Raw genomic sequence first — 21099 nt, forward strand, 5'->3', positions numbered from 1 at the left:
TAGTTAAATTCTGAATTCCAACATCTTTACTAATCGTTCTGATTTGATTGTTGTGTATAAAAAGATAGGAAATGTTTAAAGAATCTAAAAACATGTTATCTTCCAGATTGGTAATAGAATTACGCGAAAAATCGACGCTCTGTAGAAATCTGTGATTTCTTAATATATCAGCAGGTAAACTTGTTAGCTGGTTTCCTGTTAAGTGAACTGAAATCAGATTAACGGAATTTTTAAACACTCCACTCTGCAAAGTCTTTACAGATGAATATCTAATGTGAACAGATGTTAGCGCAGTTAACTTTAAAAACCAAGCTCTTGGTATGTGCGAAAGAGCTCGATTGTAATCCAGGTATAATATTTCAAGTTTGGTGAGATTATTAAACGAATCATCGTGTATGTTATTGTACTGTAAGATATTATCAACCAATGTTAAAATTGTCAGTTCACGAAAGTTAGCCAAGTCATTAGACTTAATTCCACTAATGTGATTGGAATCGAGACGCAAAGTGCCAACATCAACTGGGATATCTCTGGTTGGAATGTGATGGAATCGCTTCTGCTTACACCTTACCTCATGGCTTGCATACATCGGTGTTTGGTCGATATGACTAATGCAGTATACGCAATAACAATCGTTTGGACAAATCGTTGTATTTCGTGCTTGCGTTCCGTTTACTCTGAACGGATTGTATGGCGTACACTTTTTCGAAGTGGAAGGTACAGCAATTACACACAGCGTAAACACACAAAACAGAGTAATGTTAATATTCATGTTGTACCAGATACGTAACGCTAATAATTAAGATATTGATATGATATACTGCAGATGACCGTTGTCCACTTCATCTGTAAGCAGTGTTACAAATAAACTTTCTTCCTAAATAATTAGCGATGTATGTATGTAGGCCTACGTATAGTTTTTCTTCCGTGGAAGATAAGTAAGTAATGGAAGCAAATCCTCACCTTGGTATAAATTTTATCCGTGTTTTAGAAATATAAAGTATTGTGCTTCCAAGGAAGTGTTTTTAAAACCACTATATTTTGAGTTATTTTATTTCCTGTTCTCTGTGACCGAAGGTACACACTGTTATAATAATATCATTTTACTTCCGGTTGTGTGTCTTATTGGTTATCCGCAAGGTATTGTGGATAACGCAATTGTGATTGTCAGGATATTTTTTGTTCTTCTTCTTCTTTGTTTTGGCAGTCTCTCTCTAAACCTTGAAAACTGAACATTTTGTAACTTTACCAGAATAACGTACGCGTGATTTTATTAAAGCTTATGATTGATCATAAATTCTGAACTAAACGACATTTCTTAATGAAACTTGTTAAAAGTATACTTATAATATGGGGCTTTTTTTAATTATGAATGCGTGTAACATTTGTACCAACCGGATATTGTGACTTCATCATATTATTTTTCCTCTTTTGTACTAGTTAATCACATTTAATAGAGAGCATCGCGCTTATTCGTATTCCATGTTCTTTTTCAATCTATTGTCTTTCACATGTGTTACAAACATTTTAATTTATGACGTCATCATGTAAAAAAAATAGAATAACTTGGGTTACTTAATTTCATTTCAAAATTGTATCTATCGGATGTCGTAATATTATCAAATGGCCAGTTGAACGTCTATACCACGTTATTATACAAAATTGAGGACTGCAATTATCTTACCGTACTCCGAAACATCAAATCAGTAAGACGTTTTTTCAATGAAGATGCTACATGTATGCTCGTTCATCTGGAATAGATTATTGCAATAGAGTTCTTTATTTACGGATTGCTTTCCTCATCAGCTTTTACTAAATATCACCGCTCATCTTGTTTCTCGAACACTACCGAAGGAACACACCCGAACATTTCACTCGTACATTCCAGCGTCTCAATTGGTTACCAGTGAAACATCCACGTTCATTTATTTGTTTTCAAATAATTATATTATTGAGAATTTGTATTCATGATTCACATTCTGTATTTTGAAAGAACGGATTAACACCTTTTTATTTTCGTCAGTTTACTTTTCATTCTTGCCCGTCAGTTTTCATAGCCTTAATAGGATAGAAGGCGCCTGATTCATGAGATGACAGAAACTTACTGAAACCATGGTTAGGGCGTATTGATAATCATGTTTGGGTATTGCATGGACTTTTCCTTGAATATCTTTCACAACATCTCGAAGTTTGTTTTGTCTTGTTTTTGCGCTTTAGCATTTCAAAACTATAGTAACCAATAAATATTAATCAATACGGTATCCCTAGAAAACCTATATCGTACGCCATGAAAGTAATCAATAACACTATCAAACGATAGGCCTACTTAACCTTTCTGAAAACTTAATGAAATATTGAAAAAGCTGCTCAGGAACTGAAAACTATATAAATGCTTAGTTATTTTGTTTGCGTATAAGTAATAAATTATTTCCTCACAGCGCAAATACTGCCATGGTGTAAATATTCTTGTTACACTGCTTAGTATAGTATTTATGTCCTTATAAAATAGTGAAAGATTGCAAATAATTTAAAGATGGTTGTAGAAGAAATCAAGATATGCCATTACATAGTTACGACTAGACTTTATGTCCCATTTTCATTTTATAAAATGTTTCTTCTTTTTACATCCAATATATAATGGAAATAAAAAGAACAAAAACATTTAGAGCGAAAGACTATACAAAAATGATGCCGTGAGTAAATGAGTGTTAAATGTAAAAATGGAAATGTTTAAAATAAAAATAATACTTACAAAGGAAAGTAAGAATAAGAACGCTATTAACAAGATGACGTCACCATAACGTACGTAGATTGTGACGTCATAACGTACGTAGACTTACCTGATGTTCCATCGAAGCACATAAATAAGAAAACTAGCAACTGACACAAAAGCTGCAGAGCTACAAGTTGCAAAAATAGTGTAAAGAGTATATGAAGTCATAATATACGTAGACTTACCTGATGTCCCATCGGAATGCATAAATAAGAAAACCAGCAACTGTCAGAAAAGCTGCAGAGCTGCAAGTTGCAATGATGGCAATGATTGTGACGTCATAGCATCTGAGAGATTCTGCATCGAAATTCATTATTGTTATATTTTTCTTGTGACATACAGCGTCATCAAGATCTGCTAACACAGCGTCAGTTTGATTAAGCCACTGACGAAACCATACTAGGCTACAATCGCAGCTCAGAGGATTGAATGCAAATCCAAAACCATGTAATTTAGTTAAATTCTGAATTCCAACATCTTTACTAATCATTCTTATTTGATTGTTGTGTATAAAAAGATAGGAAATGTTTAAAGAATCTATAAACATGTTATCTTCCAGATTGGTAATAGAATTACGCGAAAAATCAACGCTCTGTAGAAATCTGTGATTTCTGAATATATCAGCAGGTAAACTTATTAGCTGGTTTCCACTTAAATAAACTCTAGTCAAGTTAACGCAATTTTTAAACACTCCACTTTGTAAAGTCTTTACAGCTGAATATCTAATGTAAACATTTTCTAGTGAAGTTAACTTTAAAAACCAAGCTCTTTGTATGTGAGAAAGAGCTCGATTATAATCCAAGTATAATATAGTGAGTTTAATGAGATTATTAAACGAATCATCGTCTATACTGCTGTACTGTAAGATATTTCCTGTCAATACTAAACTTTCCATTTCTCTAAAGTCAGCTAATTCTTTAGCATTAATTTCACTAATATGATTGTAAACGAAATGTAAAGAGGCAACGTCGACTGGAATATCATGGGTGGGAATGCGTTTGAAGTTGTTCCAATCACAGCTAACATAATGCCTTGAATATAAAACTCGGCTGTGGGTCGTGTAAAGGCAGTATTGACATACACATTCGTGCGGGCACACCGTTGTATTCCGCGATTGAGTTCCGTTAATTCTGAGCGGATTGTATGGCGTACCGGCGGTACACGTGGATGTGGAAGGTACAGCAATTACAGACAGAGTAAATACACAAAACAGAATAACTTTAATATTCATGTTGATAATGTGTGCTTTTATTATCAAGTGGAGTTACGTTGGGTTGGAGACCATGGAGGTTGACATCACCTTGACAATTGAAGACAGAGGCTACTTACAGTCAAATTGTCTGGTCAAAATTGTACTAGGCCTATATAATCTCTGTTGTTCCGTTGAAGAAAAAATATGGTTGAAATTATCAAGTAGAACTGACTTTAAACCTAAGCCTAAGAAAACAATGCACTTCAACACATAGGGCCTACAGAACATTGTTCACTCTATTAAATATTTCTATCTTCTAATACTTCGACAGAACAGCATTTAACCTTTAAAACACTGGACGTTTATTATTTTTATTACTTTTCCTATAGCTAAATGAAGAATAATAGGCGAATCAAATTCTTTATTCATCACACGTACGTGGGGCAATTTAAAAAGCAGCAGATACTTCCCGTTATAAACGGGTAATACTACTAATGAGTTTGAAACAAAAAACTGGTTCAACCAAATTGTTTCTCTTTCTGTTTATTGCTAATTGATAGTAAGAAGTAATTAAATTAATTTGCTAATGGTTTAAAAGTACAACAAAAAACAAACAATACAAAGATCGCGCGCTTAATTTGCACACGCGAAGATTGCGCGTAGTTAGTTACAACGCACACACAATTGTTTGTTATGGTAACGGTTAAGTAAGAGTTTATTATAATTCAATGATGAATATTTCTAGCACCAATAAGAACTCAATTTTATTATTTTTAAAGTTTAAATAAAATTGCTTTAAGCCAAAATGCGGAGATTAAATAAAGCGTCTGAGATATCGTGGGCTATTGCGTTAAGTTGTTGCGTCGGTGTAATAGCATGTAGTAGTTTCGTGCGACTATTCACTACTGAAGATAACGCTATGGAAGCTGCTTTTAATATTTTACAATCGTTACCAAGTGGGTACAGCGAATGTGGATCAAACTTTACTTTATACCAGATAACAGACGGTTCTACTTTCGTGAAAATCACAATGAACAGAAATTGTGATCAGGCGAAGTTAAAAAGTTGTGAAGTTTTACAAGGAAAGGAGGCGATGGATTTGGTGCAGACTTTACAGCAATATATTATCGAAGATGAGGCATCAGAAAATGCAGTCGCGTTGCTTGGAAATAAACGTGAGTTTCAAGTCTTGCTACAGGCATGTCAGCAATTGATGCGATTAGAAGGTGTGTTAACCAAGCTAGATACAGATATGTCGCTTATTAGGAGAGCAAGATATTGTAAAGACGAACCAAGGTAAGCTGATGAATTGAATTAGTTAACAAGTTGAAAAAATGATGATTCGTCATGCTTTCTTTATACAGACACTTAGCCTAGTCTACACCTAGCAAACTTTTGTTTGCGAGTTCATCAAGAAGTATTTTCAAAGTTTACCAACTGCAAATTGCAGAAAACATGTCTACATTGCATTGGCAACAAGTTTGTAGAGAAGTCTACATTGGCAAACTTGTGTTTGCAAACTCGAGAAATCTCCAAGTTTTTAGGCTAGACTTTAACAATACAAATAAATGACACCACCTTTTATACATTATCAGTTGTAGAAACCCAACAAGAACTCGGGAAGGTTTTCCAATGATAAATGACGGTAAGACACCAATAACCATAAAGGAAGTCGCCAGTATACATGTGGAAAATGAAATCTCGTTCAACCCAATGTTTGGTGGAATCTACCCAGGAACATTGTGGTGTGGTGTCGGAAACATAGCCGATGATGTTTACACTCGACTTGGTAAGAAAAAAAGCCGATTATTAGCAAAACAAGCGCTCAGCTCCCCACCCTGGTCGTTTTTAGAAGAAGTACTGTTGCCGAAAAAAGTTCTCGCTGCAGATTCAGTACAACTCTGTATCATTGCGCACTTTTTCATATTAATTAGGCCTATGTGTATACGGTGTTTCGATGGTGGGACATCACGTTATTAAATAAATTTGACACCATTACACATATGCCTACAGTAGGCCTAAGATCTTTCTTTAGATCTGTATCGTTACGTCCCTTTTTTATTTTACCGCCTTTTTTGTTTTACCGCCTTTTTTGTTTTACCGCAGGTGTACATGCAAAAGCAGACGAATGTTGCAGATCACACGACCTTTGTAAGCCGACAATTCGCAAGTTCCAATCTCGCTATCAACTTTACAATCCAACTCTATTGCGCATGAGCCATTGCTCGTGCGATCGAGAATTCTACAACTGTTTAAAACGCGCCCAAACCGACGCAGCCGCCGACATAGGTGACCTTTTCTTCAACACACTTCGTTTAAAGTGCTTCGAGTATGATTTTAAGGAGACGTGCACGTGGACGGCGTTTGGTGTGTGCTTACATAGTCAGCCAAAGTGCGCTGCTAAAGTCGGAAGGATTACGGATTTCTAACATTTTCAAACAATCACAATAAATACACTAATTTAAATAAATACGAACTTTATATCACCAATGTTTTTTTATTACAGTATTATATTTCGTAAAAATATACCTTTTCTTTTACTGTACATAAAATATGTCAAATATAAATTTACTAAGTGCGCATGTGTATTGTTTTATTGGTCAGGAGATTTATTTGTTTAGGTCAAATTAATGTTTTTGTAAAGTTTTAAAAACTCTCTTTTAATTTAATAGTACTGTATAATGATTTATGGGTTTCTCTTTCTTTTTCGCTGAACATATTAAATTTATGAACTTACTTTCATTTTGTTTAATTACCAAGTGAAAGTTTCAGTAGGTTTAATAAGAAATGGGGAAGTTTCCACGAATGTCCTGGATGAATTTGACCTCTACCCTAAGATCAACCATCAGTCTGTTTTGTAAGGACACATGTCTGCCTTTGGATCACAGTTCTCGTATTCTTTGAGTAGTGGGTTGTTTAACTGACTTTTTCTAATGCAAGCACAGCGATAATCAGTAGATCCTGCTTTGAACAGCTTACGAGGTACTCCGACCCAGGCACGGTTTATTCCACCACTAGAAATAAATAATATTAAATCAAAACATGTTATAAAATGTTGCCACTTTATGTTCCTATTTGATTATTGTTATGTACAGTAATACTAAATATATAATTATTTTTATCATCTTTTTTGGTCTTTTTATTTTCCTTGTTTGTCAACATTTTTCTCGTTTTTCCTATTTCTATCGTTCCTGTTTTAAAGTGTTGAGGGCCTCATGCATGTCAGCCTCGGCTTATTAAACAAAGTTCAATTAAAAATTGGCTATTATTCAATGATATAGGAGGCAATCTACTGCAAATATCATGTAACATGATGAGTTATCATGTGATATAATATCAATAAGTTTATCAAAGTATAACATCAATTTAATTGAAATCAATAGATAGTTTCACTTGCCTTTTCTTTGTACACCAAACTCTGCCTCCAGCTTTCTTCGTCCACTGAGAATTGCATGGTGGGAATTCTTTTTTTTCGTCTGCTTCACTTTTCTTCAGCTTCAAGCCACCATTGATCCTTTTTTCTGCATCTAGTAATGCTTCAGTAGCCTTGCCAGTCCCATCATAATACAAGCCTTCCAAAAGTCCTGTTTAAAATAAAGTCATTGGTTTTCTTATTTTAGAAGTGATTAAATACTTCAGTACATGGCTCCAAAAATATGGAAATGAGCCCATTGTTAATTATAGTACCTCATTTAATCAATGTTGGGGGTGGGGTGGTCCTTCTTCATAAGAAATGCTGTTTTTTCTTCCCACCACCATTCAAAATGGATCAATGCCCTTGCGTCTTATTCACTTTGACTGTGCTTTTGTCCCAATGATTTATTAGCAGATCAGAACAATCTGCGACCAAGAAAGCCCATACACTTACCAACAAATTTATAGTCTTTTTCATAAAATTCTAACCATTCTTTAATACCAAGCATATCTTTTGGTGTTAGTTCACTTGTATCTTCAATCAAACCTTTGTTTGTGAAATCTCCACTGATAAAAGCTTTAGTACCATCCCTAGCTGAAGAAAAAGTTGATACAGTACACTCAAAATTAAATGTTGCTCTTAATTCAGCAAACAATCGAATACATATTTTCTTTAAATAAATAAAGGTAATTGAATTTCATTATTCTTTGATTCTTTTAATCAGAATGTCTTTGAATGTAGGCATACCTGCAAAGAAATCATAACCACCTCCCGGTCCATACTTTCGTCTGCCCTTTTCTACATCATAAACATGACCCATAATGGCCAAGTACAATCCTTTACTGCCTTCTGTTCCATCGTACTTTCCAAGCTCTTCTTTAGTTAATATATTACCATGTTGCTTACGAAGGATAAATTTGCTAACAATATTACTACTAGTACTAGTGCTAATACCAGAACTTTTTTCTGTCAAAAACTTGAATTTAAATAGATCTTGGAGAAGGTGTTTAAATTCTGTCAAGTTTGTTGGTAGACTTAATGTGCCCTTTGTAACATACATTCCAGTACCAACAGCCAAAGCCGTAACAATAAGAGTTATAATTACTCCTCTTACCGCCATATCTTAATGTTAGACCTCCAGTAAAGGCAGGGCTTCGTCTGCCACCGTCTGCCAGCCTCTAGGCCTTAGCTGTTTTTTGAGTAAATAGTAGGATTATAGCACTGATCGTACCACCGGCGCTGACTGCTGAGCCCGATGAATGATGAGGCCTAGCTAGTAAAAAGTGTGTTTAAGTAGTATTCCGGCACAGTAATTAATTAATTTATTTATAGCAGTATGTATAATATTAATTGGCATTCAGTAATTTTAATTTTCACCATGACTTGCACAAAAATGACAACAATAAACAACCTTGGTGTAATCTCAATCTAAAAATCCATGGGCGCAGACATATTGTAGTCTTTTGTAATGTTATTTGTTAACTATTTTGCATTCATCTATTTTTAACTGGTGAAAACCTAATAAATTTTATAAAAATATTATTTCATTTTAAGCAGTATTTTAATAATATATTTTATATTTCTTTGAATTGAGTTTGCTATGTATGCTTTTAAATAAAAAAAACTATCGAAATAAAGGTCACGTCATTCAGGGTCGGATTGACTATTTATAAAGAAAATGGCAGATCAACATGTCGATTGGAAGTCTTCAGCTTTTCGTCAAAAGATATTGGCTGAAATGTAAGTCATATGTACAAACAAAATTATTAAGATATTGATTAGTATCTGAAATGAATAAAATGCAAGTAAAATTTAATTTGTAAATGTAGGAAACCAACTTTCTTTCCTTTTTCCGACGATGTTTTCTTCAACTCAGTCAGCTGTCTTGGTCGTTTCCTCCCACTAAAATCCAACTGTTTGTCGGTAATAGATGCCTGTGTTAACCAGGCGCTAGGCCTAGACTAGGTAGTAGACTGTCAGTGCAGGGAGTTGCGCAATTTGATTCGAAATACTGAATTAAAATTACGCATTATAATTTAATCACCATCATTATTATTTTTTATCCTTATTTAGGCCTATACTATTACTAGCCTAGGCTCTATACATTACCGTATTAGTATTAGCCTATTAGTATTATGTATTAATTATTTTTTAACTATAATACTACAGTAGGCCGACACTTACAGTATTATTAGGCCTAGTAGTACTATGGTATTAGTCTAGTTCCTACTACTACTAGGCCTATACTAGGCCTATTTAATATTATAGGATAAGAACGATTTCTCGGGAAAAAAAATATATATAGCGTATAGGCCTAGGCCTAGTTCATAAGAAATAATGATTGTTTGATTTTATTTATAATATAAGAATTATTAAAAAACGATTTAATGTTATTTTTTTTATTATTAATATTTAATTAATTAATTGGAGGTCAATTAAATAGTTCAAATCGTGCATATAGCATTAACTGATAAAAATAATGAAGTAGCATAGGAGCATGAAGTCGGTCGTATGAATTAACAATTGAAACTAATTCAAATGAACCTTGCTTAATAAATAGAGTCTTTTCCAAAATATAGAGAGGATGCCTTTCATAAGTCTGGAAACCCAACAGGACGATCAGCAATTGAAATGGAGCAGCATGTATTTGGTAAAGCAAATACAAAGGTATGAGTTCCATTGTTTTTATTTTATTTATTCATTTAGCATTCATTCAACAATACATTTAAAATACATAACAAAAAATAAATACAAAAAATTTGGATTTAAAAATGTATAAAACCAAAGGATGACCCATAAAATCGACAAGTCAATTCCATGGGTGACAGTTTAAATGTGAACAGAGTTTTAAATGTTAGTCAGAATCAATTATATCTTTTGTTTGGCCTAACCTAATATCATTAATAAATAATGTACAGTATATTAAAAGTCTAATTAAAATTGATAAATAATGTGGAAATACAGTGGAATTGACAATTTACTAACAAAAAGGCTGAGAAATGAGAAGACATGTATAACACTAACAGTAGTTTACAAAGGTTTAAAATTCGAGGCCAATCATAATTTAAAGACACCTTCCCTACGTTTTTTAGATCTATTTTAAGATCACAAACTATATTTAATGTAAAAATAATACTATATGGTCCTATTGCAATAACTTTTTTCGTCTTTAAATGATTAAAAATGTGAAAATAAGTTGATTCTAATAATTATAGCGGCCAGCTATAAATCCCAAAATGCATTGCGCGCGGATTAATATTTCTGTTTTAATTTTCGATCGATCGTGAGGCCAAAACAAATGGAAGACTCATAACTTTTCAGCGAAAATACTGGGTTTTCCCCAATTTGTATCAACGGAGTCTGGCAAAAATAGAAAGACAATTAATGCAGCAACTACACAACGTCAGGCTAGGTATATAGCTAGCGTACGATGTTCGTACGTTACCGATGTTTACCAGCTAGGCCTACAAAACAAAGCCTAGCTTTTTACCACAAAACGTAGATTTAAGACAAGGAATGACCTGGTTTAATGTTTTTAAAGTAATATATATAATATATATGTATTATTTTTACAAAACGTTACAAATTGTAGGGAAGGTGTCTTTAATATTTTAGTAGATTTAGTATATAAATACACCGTAATCAAAAACAATGATTTTGTATAAACTGTATGTTATGGTTTTGGACATTTGATCTTTTTAAATTGATATCTTTAGTTGCTGGAGTACTGTAACTAGTATTAACACAATTGGATATCTTTAAAGGTACATTCAAAGCCAATTTTAGTTTAAACTGTTGCCAAAGCGTACTCTCCCTTTAATCCACAAGGAAATATGACATGCTAATGTGTTGACACAGGAAGACTATTATTGCTATAGGCATCCTTAATAATACCAATTTATATATGAAAAACACAGTATATACAGTAGTATTACTATATTTTACTGTGAGTGGTAAAGACAGGTTTATTCAATTTATAAACATACAGTAGGCCTTTTTTTAATTCACTGGACGGTAAGTTATATTCTAGTTCAATAACTAAACACATTACAAGCAGAAACCACTTAATTAAGCAACAACCCAATTAATTAATTAATTCTGTGCATTCTAACCCAATTACGTGAATTCTATTTTTAATATTATACCTCTTCTGGAAGTGATTCAGTGTCAGATCTTACCCTCCAACCTTCTCTTCCGTACAACCAGGTTATCTGGACACTAGTGGCATTGTGGAATAAAGAGATCAAATCTTAAAATGTAGTGTTTTTATCTTGGCATGTTGCCAACATGTGAGTTATTCTATTTAATATTTTGTAATTTTGTTTCCTCTTTTATTTAATACAGGAAGAATACTTGGGTTATGTTGCAAAAGTTATTATCAAAGTAAAAGAATTACGTAAGTTTAGTTTTTTCTTTGTATTTGTTTATTGTTACGTTACTGATGTTCTTTTACTTTAGTGTTTAGAATGTCAGTAACCAAAATCCAACCTCATCAGACCGTACCAGACAACTGGTAAAGCACTGTATTAAATGGAATAAGCCTAACTAGCTATAGAATAGATTCTAGATTCATTGTACTTATATATGAAATAAAGCTTGGTTTTCATTAGGATACTCAAAACAATCAATTTGACCAATCACAACCAGTGGATTATTTAATTGTCATTGTTCAATCACTTTTGTTGCTCATAACTCTTTGCGTTGTGTCCAAATAGAAACCAAGCTTAAAAGCAATACTATATATATATATAGTTAAGATCAAATAAGTTAAAACTGCCTCAATATAGATTTATTTTAACGACATGTTTCGGGCATAGCCCATCATCAGGTGAAAAGAATTGTTACAATTCTTTTCACCTGATGATGGGCTATGCCCGAAACATGTCGTTAAAATAAATCTATATTGAGGCAGTTTTAACTTATTTGATCTTGATTTTTTTCTATATCCTGCCTATGCAGCTCTTTGATTTATATATATATATAGTTATGTATTAGTAATTAGCACTATTCTGTTGATAACAATCGCAACATTTATTTATTTAATTTAGGACTGAAAATGCAAAATGCGCAACAAGGACAGGCAAATGTTGCGATGCGTGTCGGAACACCAGGGTTGCAGCAGCAACAGTTGACACAGCAGCAGCTGCAACAACAGCAACAGCAGATACAGATGTTTAAACAGCAACAAATGCAGCAACAAGTTAGTAGACCGCTCCTGGATTACTTTAAATTTAGTGAGTGAGTGAGTGGCCGAGCGGTTAAGACAGTGGAACCGTAATTACGTAGCCATAACATCGGCAAGGGTTCGAGGCTCACTCGCTCCATGGTTCTGGTGGTAGAACGAGTCTTCTTGGATAAGGACTATAAACCGTAGGTCCAGTGTACACATAGCTCATGTGCACTTTAAAGAACCTAGTACATCTTTCGAGACGAGTAGGGGGCTACCCCGGTGTACTAGTCCACACAAACACAGCCACTATCACACACAGAAACTGTGCAATTGGGACTGGACCGTTTTAGAGGTGTTTACCACCTGTTGGTCCCGATCCTTCACTAACAGTGTTAGTGAGAAGTTGAATAAATAAAAAAAATAAATAAATTTTAAAATTTTTTGAAAAAGGGAGAGTGGGTGTAAATGTAAAAGTTGCTCTTTTTTTACACATTTTATGGATTTGCCAATAAAAAATAAGAAAGACCATTCCCACTCTAAAAATATTGTAGAGGTGAGGGGTCGCCACTAGTATCTATATACCAGTGGAAACACTAAAAACTTTAACGAGTAAAATGATCCTGTGAAGGTGCTAAGTTGCCTCTAGAACAAGTACACATTTACACTGCCAAGGTAAAAACATTAGCGTTATCTTAGCATTATCATTTATTTTGTAAAAGAGATAATAGACAAATCGGTCAGCTTGTTCAAAACCTAGATTTAATAATTATTAAAATAAACTTTACCTTTATATATCATCATACAGTATTTCTCTTTCCATAGAATTCCATTACTTATTTTTTCAGGGATTAGGACAACAACCAATTGTTATGCAGAAACAACAGCAACTACTACAGCAACAACAGCAGCTTCAGCAACAACAGCAGCAGCTGCAACAGCAGCAACTGCAGCAGCAGCAGCAACTACAACAACAGCAACAACTACAGCAGCAACAACAGCTTCATCAGTTCCAACAGCAACAGCCGCAGCCCATAAAGACTACATACGCGCCACCAACACCCCAGCAGGTTAGTATAAACAAGAAGGAAATAAATACTCCATGATCATAACAACATGGTTGTATTGTTAATTGTAGTGTTATATTGATTTTATTAACTTTTATTTGAACTGTGTATAACCATAACTATGAAACATTAGCTCATGTGATTTGCAAAACTTAAGCTCTATCACTACACTATCAAATTTTATTTGACAAAAAAATGTGATGTGCCCATATATGGACATGATGATGTCATATCACTACCATATTTAAGCATATCACTACATATTTGGACACATCACACTTTTTTTGTCAAACTAGCTTGATAGTTTAGACAGAGCTTTAGCCCATGTATTTTTCAAATACAGAATACATTTATTTCCCACTGAAGTAACATAATAATATATAATAATTATAAAATGATATTTAAAGAAAAAAAAAATTGATGTCACTGTCTTCTGTTTATTTATGTTTTTTGTCATTAAAACAGTACCAAACATTCATATTAATATTTTAAGAGTTATACAGTCAACTCTCCCAATACCGGACACTTTGAGCTGGCCTAATATTTCTGGGCTTATTCAAGTTCCTCCAGCATAAGTACATTCTACTATAAAAAAAAACTCTCATGTTATTGCACAATGACATATCTTCAGGTTTTCCAGAAAGTCTGATATTCAGAATGTGTTTTGGGACCCTTTGGTCTGGTTTTGGGAGAGTTTCTGGTTTTTAGAGAGTCCGGTAGAGTTGACTGTAGTAATAATAATGTTTTGTTATTGTGCACAATATTAACTCTCATTAAGCTACTTTAACATTTGACCTTTGACATTATCATGTGTTTAAATTATAATGAAGTAATTATAAAGTACATAAAAAGTGCTTGTAAGTAATTGTTTTATTGTTCTAATACTCTGTTATATTCAGCAGCGACCACCAGCGTCTCCCTTTAACCAAGTTTGGGGGTCACCAAAGGTCAGTAGTCCCACTTCCTGTCCATGTTGCTAAGCAACTGTAATGCTAGTTTGCATCATTGAATTTCAATTGTATTGCATGGGTTCTGGTTGAATTGCATGCATTGAGTAAAAGAGGAGAAAGGGAGATTACTTAGTACAGTTCTTTGTTTAATCCTACTCAGTATTTAGCTTAATCCTACTCAGTATTTAGCTTAATAGAAGAATGGGAATAGAGAAATTAGTCATATAAGGAGGGAAGTTTAAATATGATCTAAAAATGAAAATTGTGATTCAAATGGCTTAAATACAAATATTTTTTGTTTCATTTTCGCATTCTGTTGGAAAGATTCATTAGTGTACTATTTCGTACATACTTTAATGCATGTATATGAAGTATAAAAAGTAATTTGGGTTTTCCTTTTCTGTATATTGACCGTCAAAACTCTCAGTCTCTGTCTCTCTGAAAGTCTATATAACTTTCAAACATGTTACATTTTGTCTTGATCAACCTCTTTTTATTTATGTCATCATTCATCCCTATTAATTCTGTCCCATTGATGTTATCCATGGGTCCATGCATGATGTAGCAATTTCATTATTGTATCTAGCATCAAGTCCAAAACATTCAAACTCTAAAGCCTTGTCTACACTATCAAACTTTATGACAACAAAATGTGATGTGCCCATATATTTTATTTATTTTTTATTTGTCTTTAGGCAATGTGGCCAAGGATTACCAATATTTATTTAATCTCTGTCCTATCAGATAGGTGGTAATCCCCCTGATACAGGGGCTATTTTGTGAACCAGCTCACCAGGGTTACCACCTACATGGACATGATAATGTAATATCACTACCATATTTGAGCACATCACACTTTTTTTTTGTCAAACTAGTTTTTTTAGTGTAGGCAGACATAGACATTAAATTATGAGTATGCATTTAAAGCCTCATTGTGATGTTTAGTGGGCATTATGAGCCTTTACATGAGTATCTCTATTAGTAGTAATGCCAGACACATTGGTTCTATAAAGAGGACGAGCTATGCATGAATGTAAATAATTCCACCCTTTACATAAATATGTCATTGTATAATATAGCTATTCATTCATAGTGAATGGTATTGGATATTTAGCTAAGACTGCATGCACTTTATTAACATATTAATAGTGGTTCACACTTAGAGAAGTATTTCCCTTTTATTTTATACTGCATTAAAGGGTATATGATTCACTCACTAAAGGTCTGTCTACACTATCAAACTTTATGTGACAGAAACTGTGATGTGCCCATATATGGACATAACATATTTTTGGGCATTTCACTACCATATTTGGGTACATCACACTTTTTTTGATAGTGTAGACAGAGCTTCACTGTTCTTTTTATTAAGTAAATGAAACAAACAAACAAACAAAATTGAATGGTATTATACTTTATAAGTTATAGTCCATTTTCTGATTATTACCAAGTGAATTTTGAAATATTGATTTATTAATTTAATATTTGTTTCTATTCACAGCATGTTAGTGGACAACCAAGTCCCTATAGCGGGGTACCTTCACCAGCTTCAGCGTAAGATTGCTAAATATTTTTTTCATCACATACATACATATGAGATCCTCCTCTTCTACGTTGTAGAGCTGGAGTCGAACATCTATTCAGCAATAGCCTACTAAGGTGTTAGATGTATTGTCCCTTTAAACACAAAAAAATGAAGGTCAAAATATTCTAAATTTAAAGTGGCCATATCAAAGTAATATTAAAGTTATTCACTTTTACTCGAAAATTTGAGCCAAAAACAACAAGTTTACGTAATTAACAGGTAAATTAGTTTGAATACATTTCATCTGGAAAATCGTCACGAGCGAAAGTAAACAAAGATTTCAAACCATGAGTACGCATTATGCATATGCTAAATTAGGATTGTTTATAACTCGTCACGGTTAAGAAGGTATTTTCACACAGATCATGAGGAAGTTTTATGATTATGCATACAGAGTAGCCAAACAAGTGCGTTTCATTGTGGGATATGTTTTGATTGAAAACTTTGACTGGAAGTCAAGTTATTTTTTTAACAAAAAAACGTCTGTATTTCAGTTAAATTTTTTTTTTTTTTCGAAAAATTTTTGGTGATAGTTAATAACTGTTATGATACTTCAAAATGACCCACCTTTTTTCGAAATCTTTTATTTTTTATTTTTTTTGGAATTAGTCAAAGGGACAATACATCTTTAAGATTTGTTTTCGATTACACTTTTAGATAAAAGCTGAGTTATCTAGTTAATTCTATCTAGTTAATCTTGCTTAATCTGTCTATAATTCCCAGTTTACAGCCAGTACTATCCCCTGCCAGTAGTAACTATATGCAGCCATCACCATCACCGCAACAACCTATTCCGTCACCACTCAGTGCTTCTATGGGTCCTCCCATTACGCCCTCGTCTGGATCAATTGGTAACCCAAGCCCAAGAAGTAATCAAATGAGCGAACAAGACCGTCAACTCTACGAAGCCAAACGTAAAGAATTAGCGATTTATATCGAGCCGCTTCGCAAGATGTTGAAGAAGATGAATACAGAAGGTAGAGTAAAGCCTATGTGACAAAAAAATGTGATGTGCCCATAATGGACATGGTGATGTCTTATCACTACCATATTTGGGCATATTACACTTGTTTTGTCTAACTAGTTTGATAGTGTAGACAGAGTTTAATACCCTTTTCACGTCTGCATAAATTGTTACAAGTTGTAACCAGATTTGATCGTTTTCACACACATATGCGAAATCTTGGAAGGATGCTATTTGATTGATATTTGACATCTCGGAACAAAAACAGGCCTTTTATCAGTGTGTTTTTCCTTCAAAATTTCACAGAGGTCCCCTGTATTCAAACTACTGTATGCAAACCTGGTTACAAGTATAAGACTTTCATTTATTTACAAAATTATCTAAAAAGATTTTTAAATAACAAATAATTACTGACGTATGGTGTGCAAACTGTCAAAATTATGAAATTTTGATTTTTTGTTTTGTTTACAGAGAGGAAGAAAGAACAGGAGTTACAGTTAAACAATCTTCTAAACATACTCATTAACCCAAATGCTTCTTTTCCATTATCTACCATTATTAAATGCGATCAAGTTTTGCAAAAGCTTAATTTTGTAAGTATTGTCTTAAGCTCTGCCTACATTATCAAACTAGTTTGACAAAAAAGGCGTGATGTGCCCAAATATGGTAGAGATATGACATATCACATATTTGATAGTGTAGACAGAGCTTTAATTTGTGCATTTATAAGAGTTTATTACTGTATTGAATGTTGCTGTTATTTTGTATTGATACAAATATTTCTTCATTCTTAAACACTGTACTTAAATTGTGTTCATCTTATCAGTATTAAGGGCCTGTTCACACATACAGTAGTTATGGTTTTGTAAGTGGCATACAACTCCACAGCTCTCTAGTCATCTACACTTTTTGTATCAAAAGTGTTTGTTTTTTGATTGATTGATTTCTTTATTAACTGAGTCAACACAGATACATACAATCAAAACATGTAAACAATTAAAAATCAGTACAACAGCGTCGAGTTAAAAGGATATACCAAAAAGTAAAAAACTTATTTCCATTGGGGTCCAGAAACACAGAGAAACAAATTGCATAGATTACTTATAGGCCTACTAAAAAGAGAATAGATTAAAATTTTAAAATCCAATTGTAAAATACGAATATTTAAAAGATTTAAAATTTGTATAAAATGCTTTTTAAAAAAATGTAAAAATACAATGATTTTAGAGTCTGTTTAAAGGAGGTTATGTTTGACGATTTCTTGATATAAAGAGAAAGATTGTTCAATGCTTTAATAGCATTCAAATAAAAACGTGTTAAGTATGAACAGGGAGCTAATTGTAATGTGATCTTGCTTTACAAAAACATAACTCCCTAAATGTGAACATGCCTCAAGTTCTGCATTTCTTCTTTAGGGAACAAGTCGTTCAGCCTCTTCAGGTCAATCAGGTTCCGGGTCAACAACTGTACCAACGTTGTCAAGTACTAGGCAACAGTCTGTATGCCAACCTCTACTAGATGCTATTAATCAGTACGTCAACTCACCAATGTTGAACCACACCTTACAAAGAACATTTGGGTCAGCTATGACCGCTATTCATGGCCATCCAATTAGGTAAGTAGGTGAGTGTGGCAGTGGGTGTCGGCCAATTTCCTTATTTGGTACAACCTAGGAACTACATTATTTACTTTATGTTAATTCACTTGGTTCATCGGGACAGCTTTGGCAGATTTCAAGTCAATACAACGAAACATGATGTTTAGGTCATCAAAAATCCAAAGCTCCCTATTACCAGATGTGCCCAAATATGGTAGTGATATACCCAAACATGGTAGTGATATACCCAAATGTGGTACTGATATACCCAAATATGGTAGTGATATACACAAATATGGTAGTGATATACACAAATATGGTAGTGATATACACAAATATGGTAGTGATATACCCAAATATGGTAGTGATATACACAAATATGGTAATGATATGACATCATCATGTCCATATATGGAAACATCACATTTTTTGTCAAACTAGTTTGATAGTGTATACAAGGCTTAATACTGTTTTATCCACTTTTTTTGTCAGTGCTCCTTGTTCATCAAAAAAGCGCAAATACTCAGACATGAACCAAGAATTCCAGATACCAGACATTATTCAAGGTGAAGTTGCCAGAATGCCATCAAAATTCAGGATTGTCCTTGACAGTACGCACCACCCTCGTGGTAATGATGTCCATGTGGTATGCAAAATAGGTTAGTACACTGCCAGCCACTAACATTAATGTTAAAACATTATTACTTTCTGTGTTTGTTAGCACAATAATGCCTACACTTTTCAAGTTATCATTCTAAATATTTCGGTGTAAATAGGTATATACTTACAATTGAAATTCAAGAAAATGGGTTCTTATTCACAAATAAAAAAAAAGGAAAATTTGTATTGTGTATTGTATTTGTATTTAATGGCCGAAATATCAACATGCACTCTCTGTGGCATCGTTTTATTTCACTCAGTTTCCGAGTGCTTTCATTTTCTGTGACTATTTTTTCTTTAATTCTCAATTTGCCTTTCTTTCTTGTGATTTTCTTTCATTTCCATGTACACATTTTTTTAAACATTAATTTGAGCACTTACTATTTTAAGCCCCACCCCCTCACCATCATTTTGAGGATTTTCTTTCATTTCCTTGTACACAATAATAACTCCATTTTATTAAACATGTAATTAATTGTTTGAATTACAGATGATAAAAGGCTGCCTACTGTTCCACCAATATTTATTACAATTCCTGAGAATTACCCAGCTTGTAGTCCAATCTTCGATCAGCGGCTAGAATATAGTAAGTTTGATATCATTAATTCTTCATTTAATTTTTACATTGCAACCGAGTAGACCGAGTATAATCCCAGAAAGTCTTATATTAGATAAAAATTTGGGGTTGGATATTATACACAGAGTACATTAGCATTAGAATAGACCAAAGTATCCTCTAATTTTCCTAAATTAGAGGGTAGGGATTATATACAGTATTTGTTTTAAGCTCTGTCTACACTATAAAACTTTATGTGACAAAAAAATGTGATGTGCCCATATATGGACATGATGATGTCATATCACTACCATATTTGGGCATATCACTACCATATTTGGGCATATCACTACCATATTTGGGCATATCACTACCATATTTGGGCATATCACTACCATATTTGGGCATATCACTACCATATTTGGGCATATCACTACCATATTTGGGCATATCACTACCATATTAGGGCATATCACTACCATATTTGGGTATATCACTACCGTATTTGGGTACAACACAATGTTTTTCTCAAACTAGTGTAATAAGAGCTTTATAGTCTATTTACCCCGGTCGGTAATAACACAAACTAAAAATATGTACTGAATAACATTAATTTGAGCACTTACTATTTTAAGCCCCTACCCCTAGCCTCATTTTAAAATCCTGATTCCGACTGCATATCCATTTTCTCCTTGACTTTGTTCTTGATTATTCATTTAATGTTTTTAGGTAACACAGACTTCTTAAAGGCAGTACAGAGAAATTTAGTTACACAGCTAAAGCACTTACCAGACAAGTATTCTTTATCACAAGTTATGGACGTATGGGAAATGAGCGTAAGAAAAGCCTGTATTAACTTTTATCCTGTAGGCTGAATGTCATTATCATTATAGGACAGGGCAAGGACTAGCTATGTACGCCTCAGAAAATATACAAAGGTCTGTCTACACTATCAATCTAGTATGACAAAAAAAGGATGATGTGCCCAAATATGGACATGATGATTTCATATCACTACCATATTTGGGCACATCACACTTTTTTTTGTCAATAAGGTTTTACTTATTAAGCACAAGATATTCTGGGTATGTTATCTTGAAATTAATTAAAATATATTCAGAATTAAGAATTAAAAGTGTATATAGTAGAACAGATAAATTAAAATGATACTTT

The 21099-nt window shown here is 33.4% G+C and overlaps 3 protein-coding genes across 5 annotated transcripts; 2 read left to right on the top strand and 1 right to left on the bottom strand.

Moving 5' to 3' along the window:
- The first annotated feature begins 4279 nt into the window (after positions 1 to 4279).
- LOC140043928 (uncharacterized) lies at positions 4280 to 6540 on the top strand. Its single transcript, XM_072088418.1, has 3 exons — positions 4280 to 5261; positions 5561 to 5754; positions 6072 to 6540. Exons 1-3 carry the CDS (start codon positions 4771 to 4773, stop codon positions 6392 to 6394), a joined length of 1008 nt encoding a protein of 335 aa, XP_071944519.1. The 5' UTR covers positions 4280 to 4770; the 3' UTR covers positions 6395 to 6540.
- Positions 6534 to 8847, bottom strand: LOC140043929 (neuferricin-like). The gene is made up of 4 exons (XM_072088419.1): positions 8128 to 8847; positions 7834 to 7974; positions 7363 to 7549; positions 6534 to 6979 (listed from the first exon to the last, which is right to left on the bottom strand). The coding sequence occupies exons 1-4, from the start codon at positions 8498 to 8500 to the stop codon at positions 6811 to 6813; spliced, it is 870 nt and encodes a 289-aa protein (XP_071944520.1). The 5' UTR covers positions 8501 to 8847; the 3' UTR covers positions 6534 to 6810.
- Positions 8848 to 9012: 165 nt separating this feature from the next.
- Positions 9013 to 21023, top strand: LOC140045422 (mediator of RNA polymerase II transcription subunit 15-like). 3 transcript variants are annotated; one of them, XM_072090305.1, is made up of 13 exons: positions 9013 to 9120; positions 9960 to 10047; positions 11725 to 11776; positions 12429 to 12580; positions 13396 to 13617; positions 14514 to 14561; positions 16066 to 16118; positions 16873 to 17126; positions 17585 to 17706; positions 18529 to 18728; positions 19203 to 19369; positions 19861 to 19956; positions 20656 to 21023. In XM_072090305.1, exons 1-13 carry the CDS (start codon positions 9059 to 9061, stop codon positions 20799 to 20801), a joined length of 1662 nt encoding a protein of 553 aa, XP_071946406.1. In that variant the 5' UTR covers positions 9013 to 9058; the 3' UTR covers positions 20802 to 21023. The 3 variants fall into 3 exon arrangements, with proteins under 3 accessions (XP_071946406.1, XP_071946407.1, XP_071946408.1); XM_072090306.1 differs by lacking the exon at positions 14514 to 14561 and having other exon boundaries at positions 9016 to 9120; positions 20656 to 21022; XM_072090307.1 differs by lacking the exons at positions 9013 to 9120; positions 9960 to 10047 and adding an exon at positions 11156 to 11394 and having other exon boundaries at positions 20656 to 21022.
- The last annotated feature ends 76 nt before the right edge of the window (positions 21024 to 21099 follow it).

Source organism: Antedon mediterranea, chromosome 3, assembly GCF_964355755.1.
Source record: "Antedon mediterranea chromosome 3, ecAntMedi1.1, whole genome shotgun sequence".
Classification (NCBI taxonomy): domain Eukaryota; kingdom Metazoa; phylum Echinodermata; class Crinoidea; order Comatulida; family Antedonidae; genus Antedon; species Antedon mediterranea.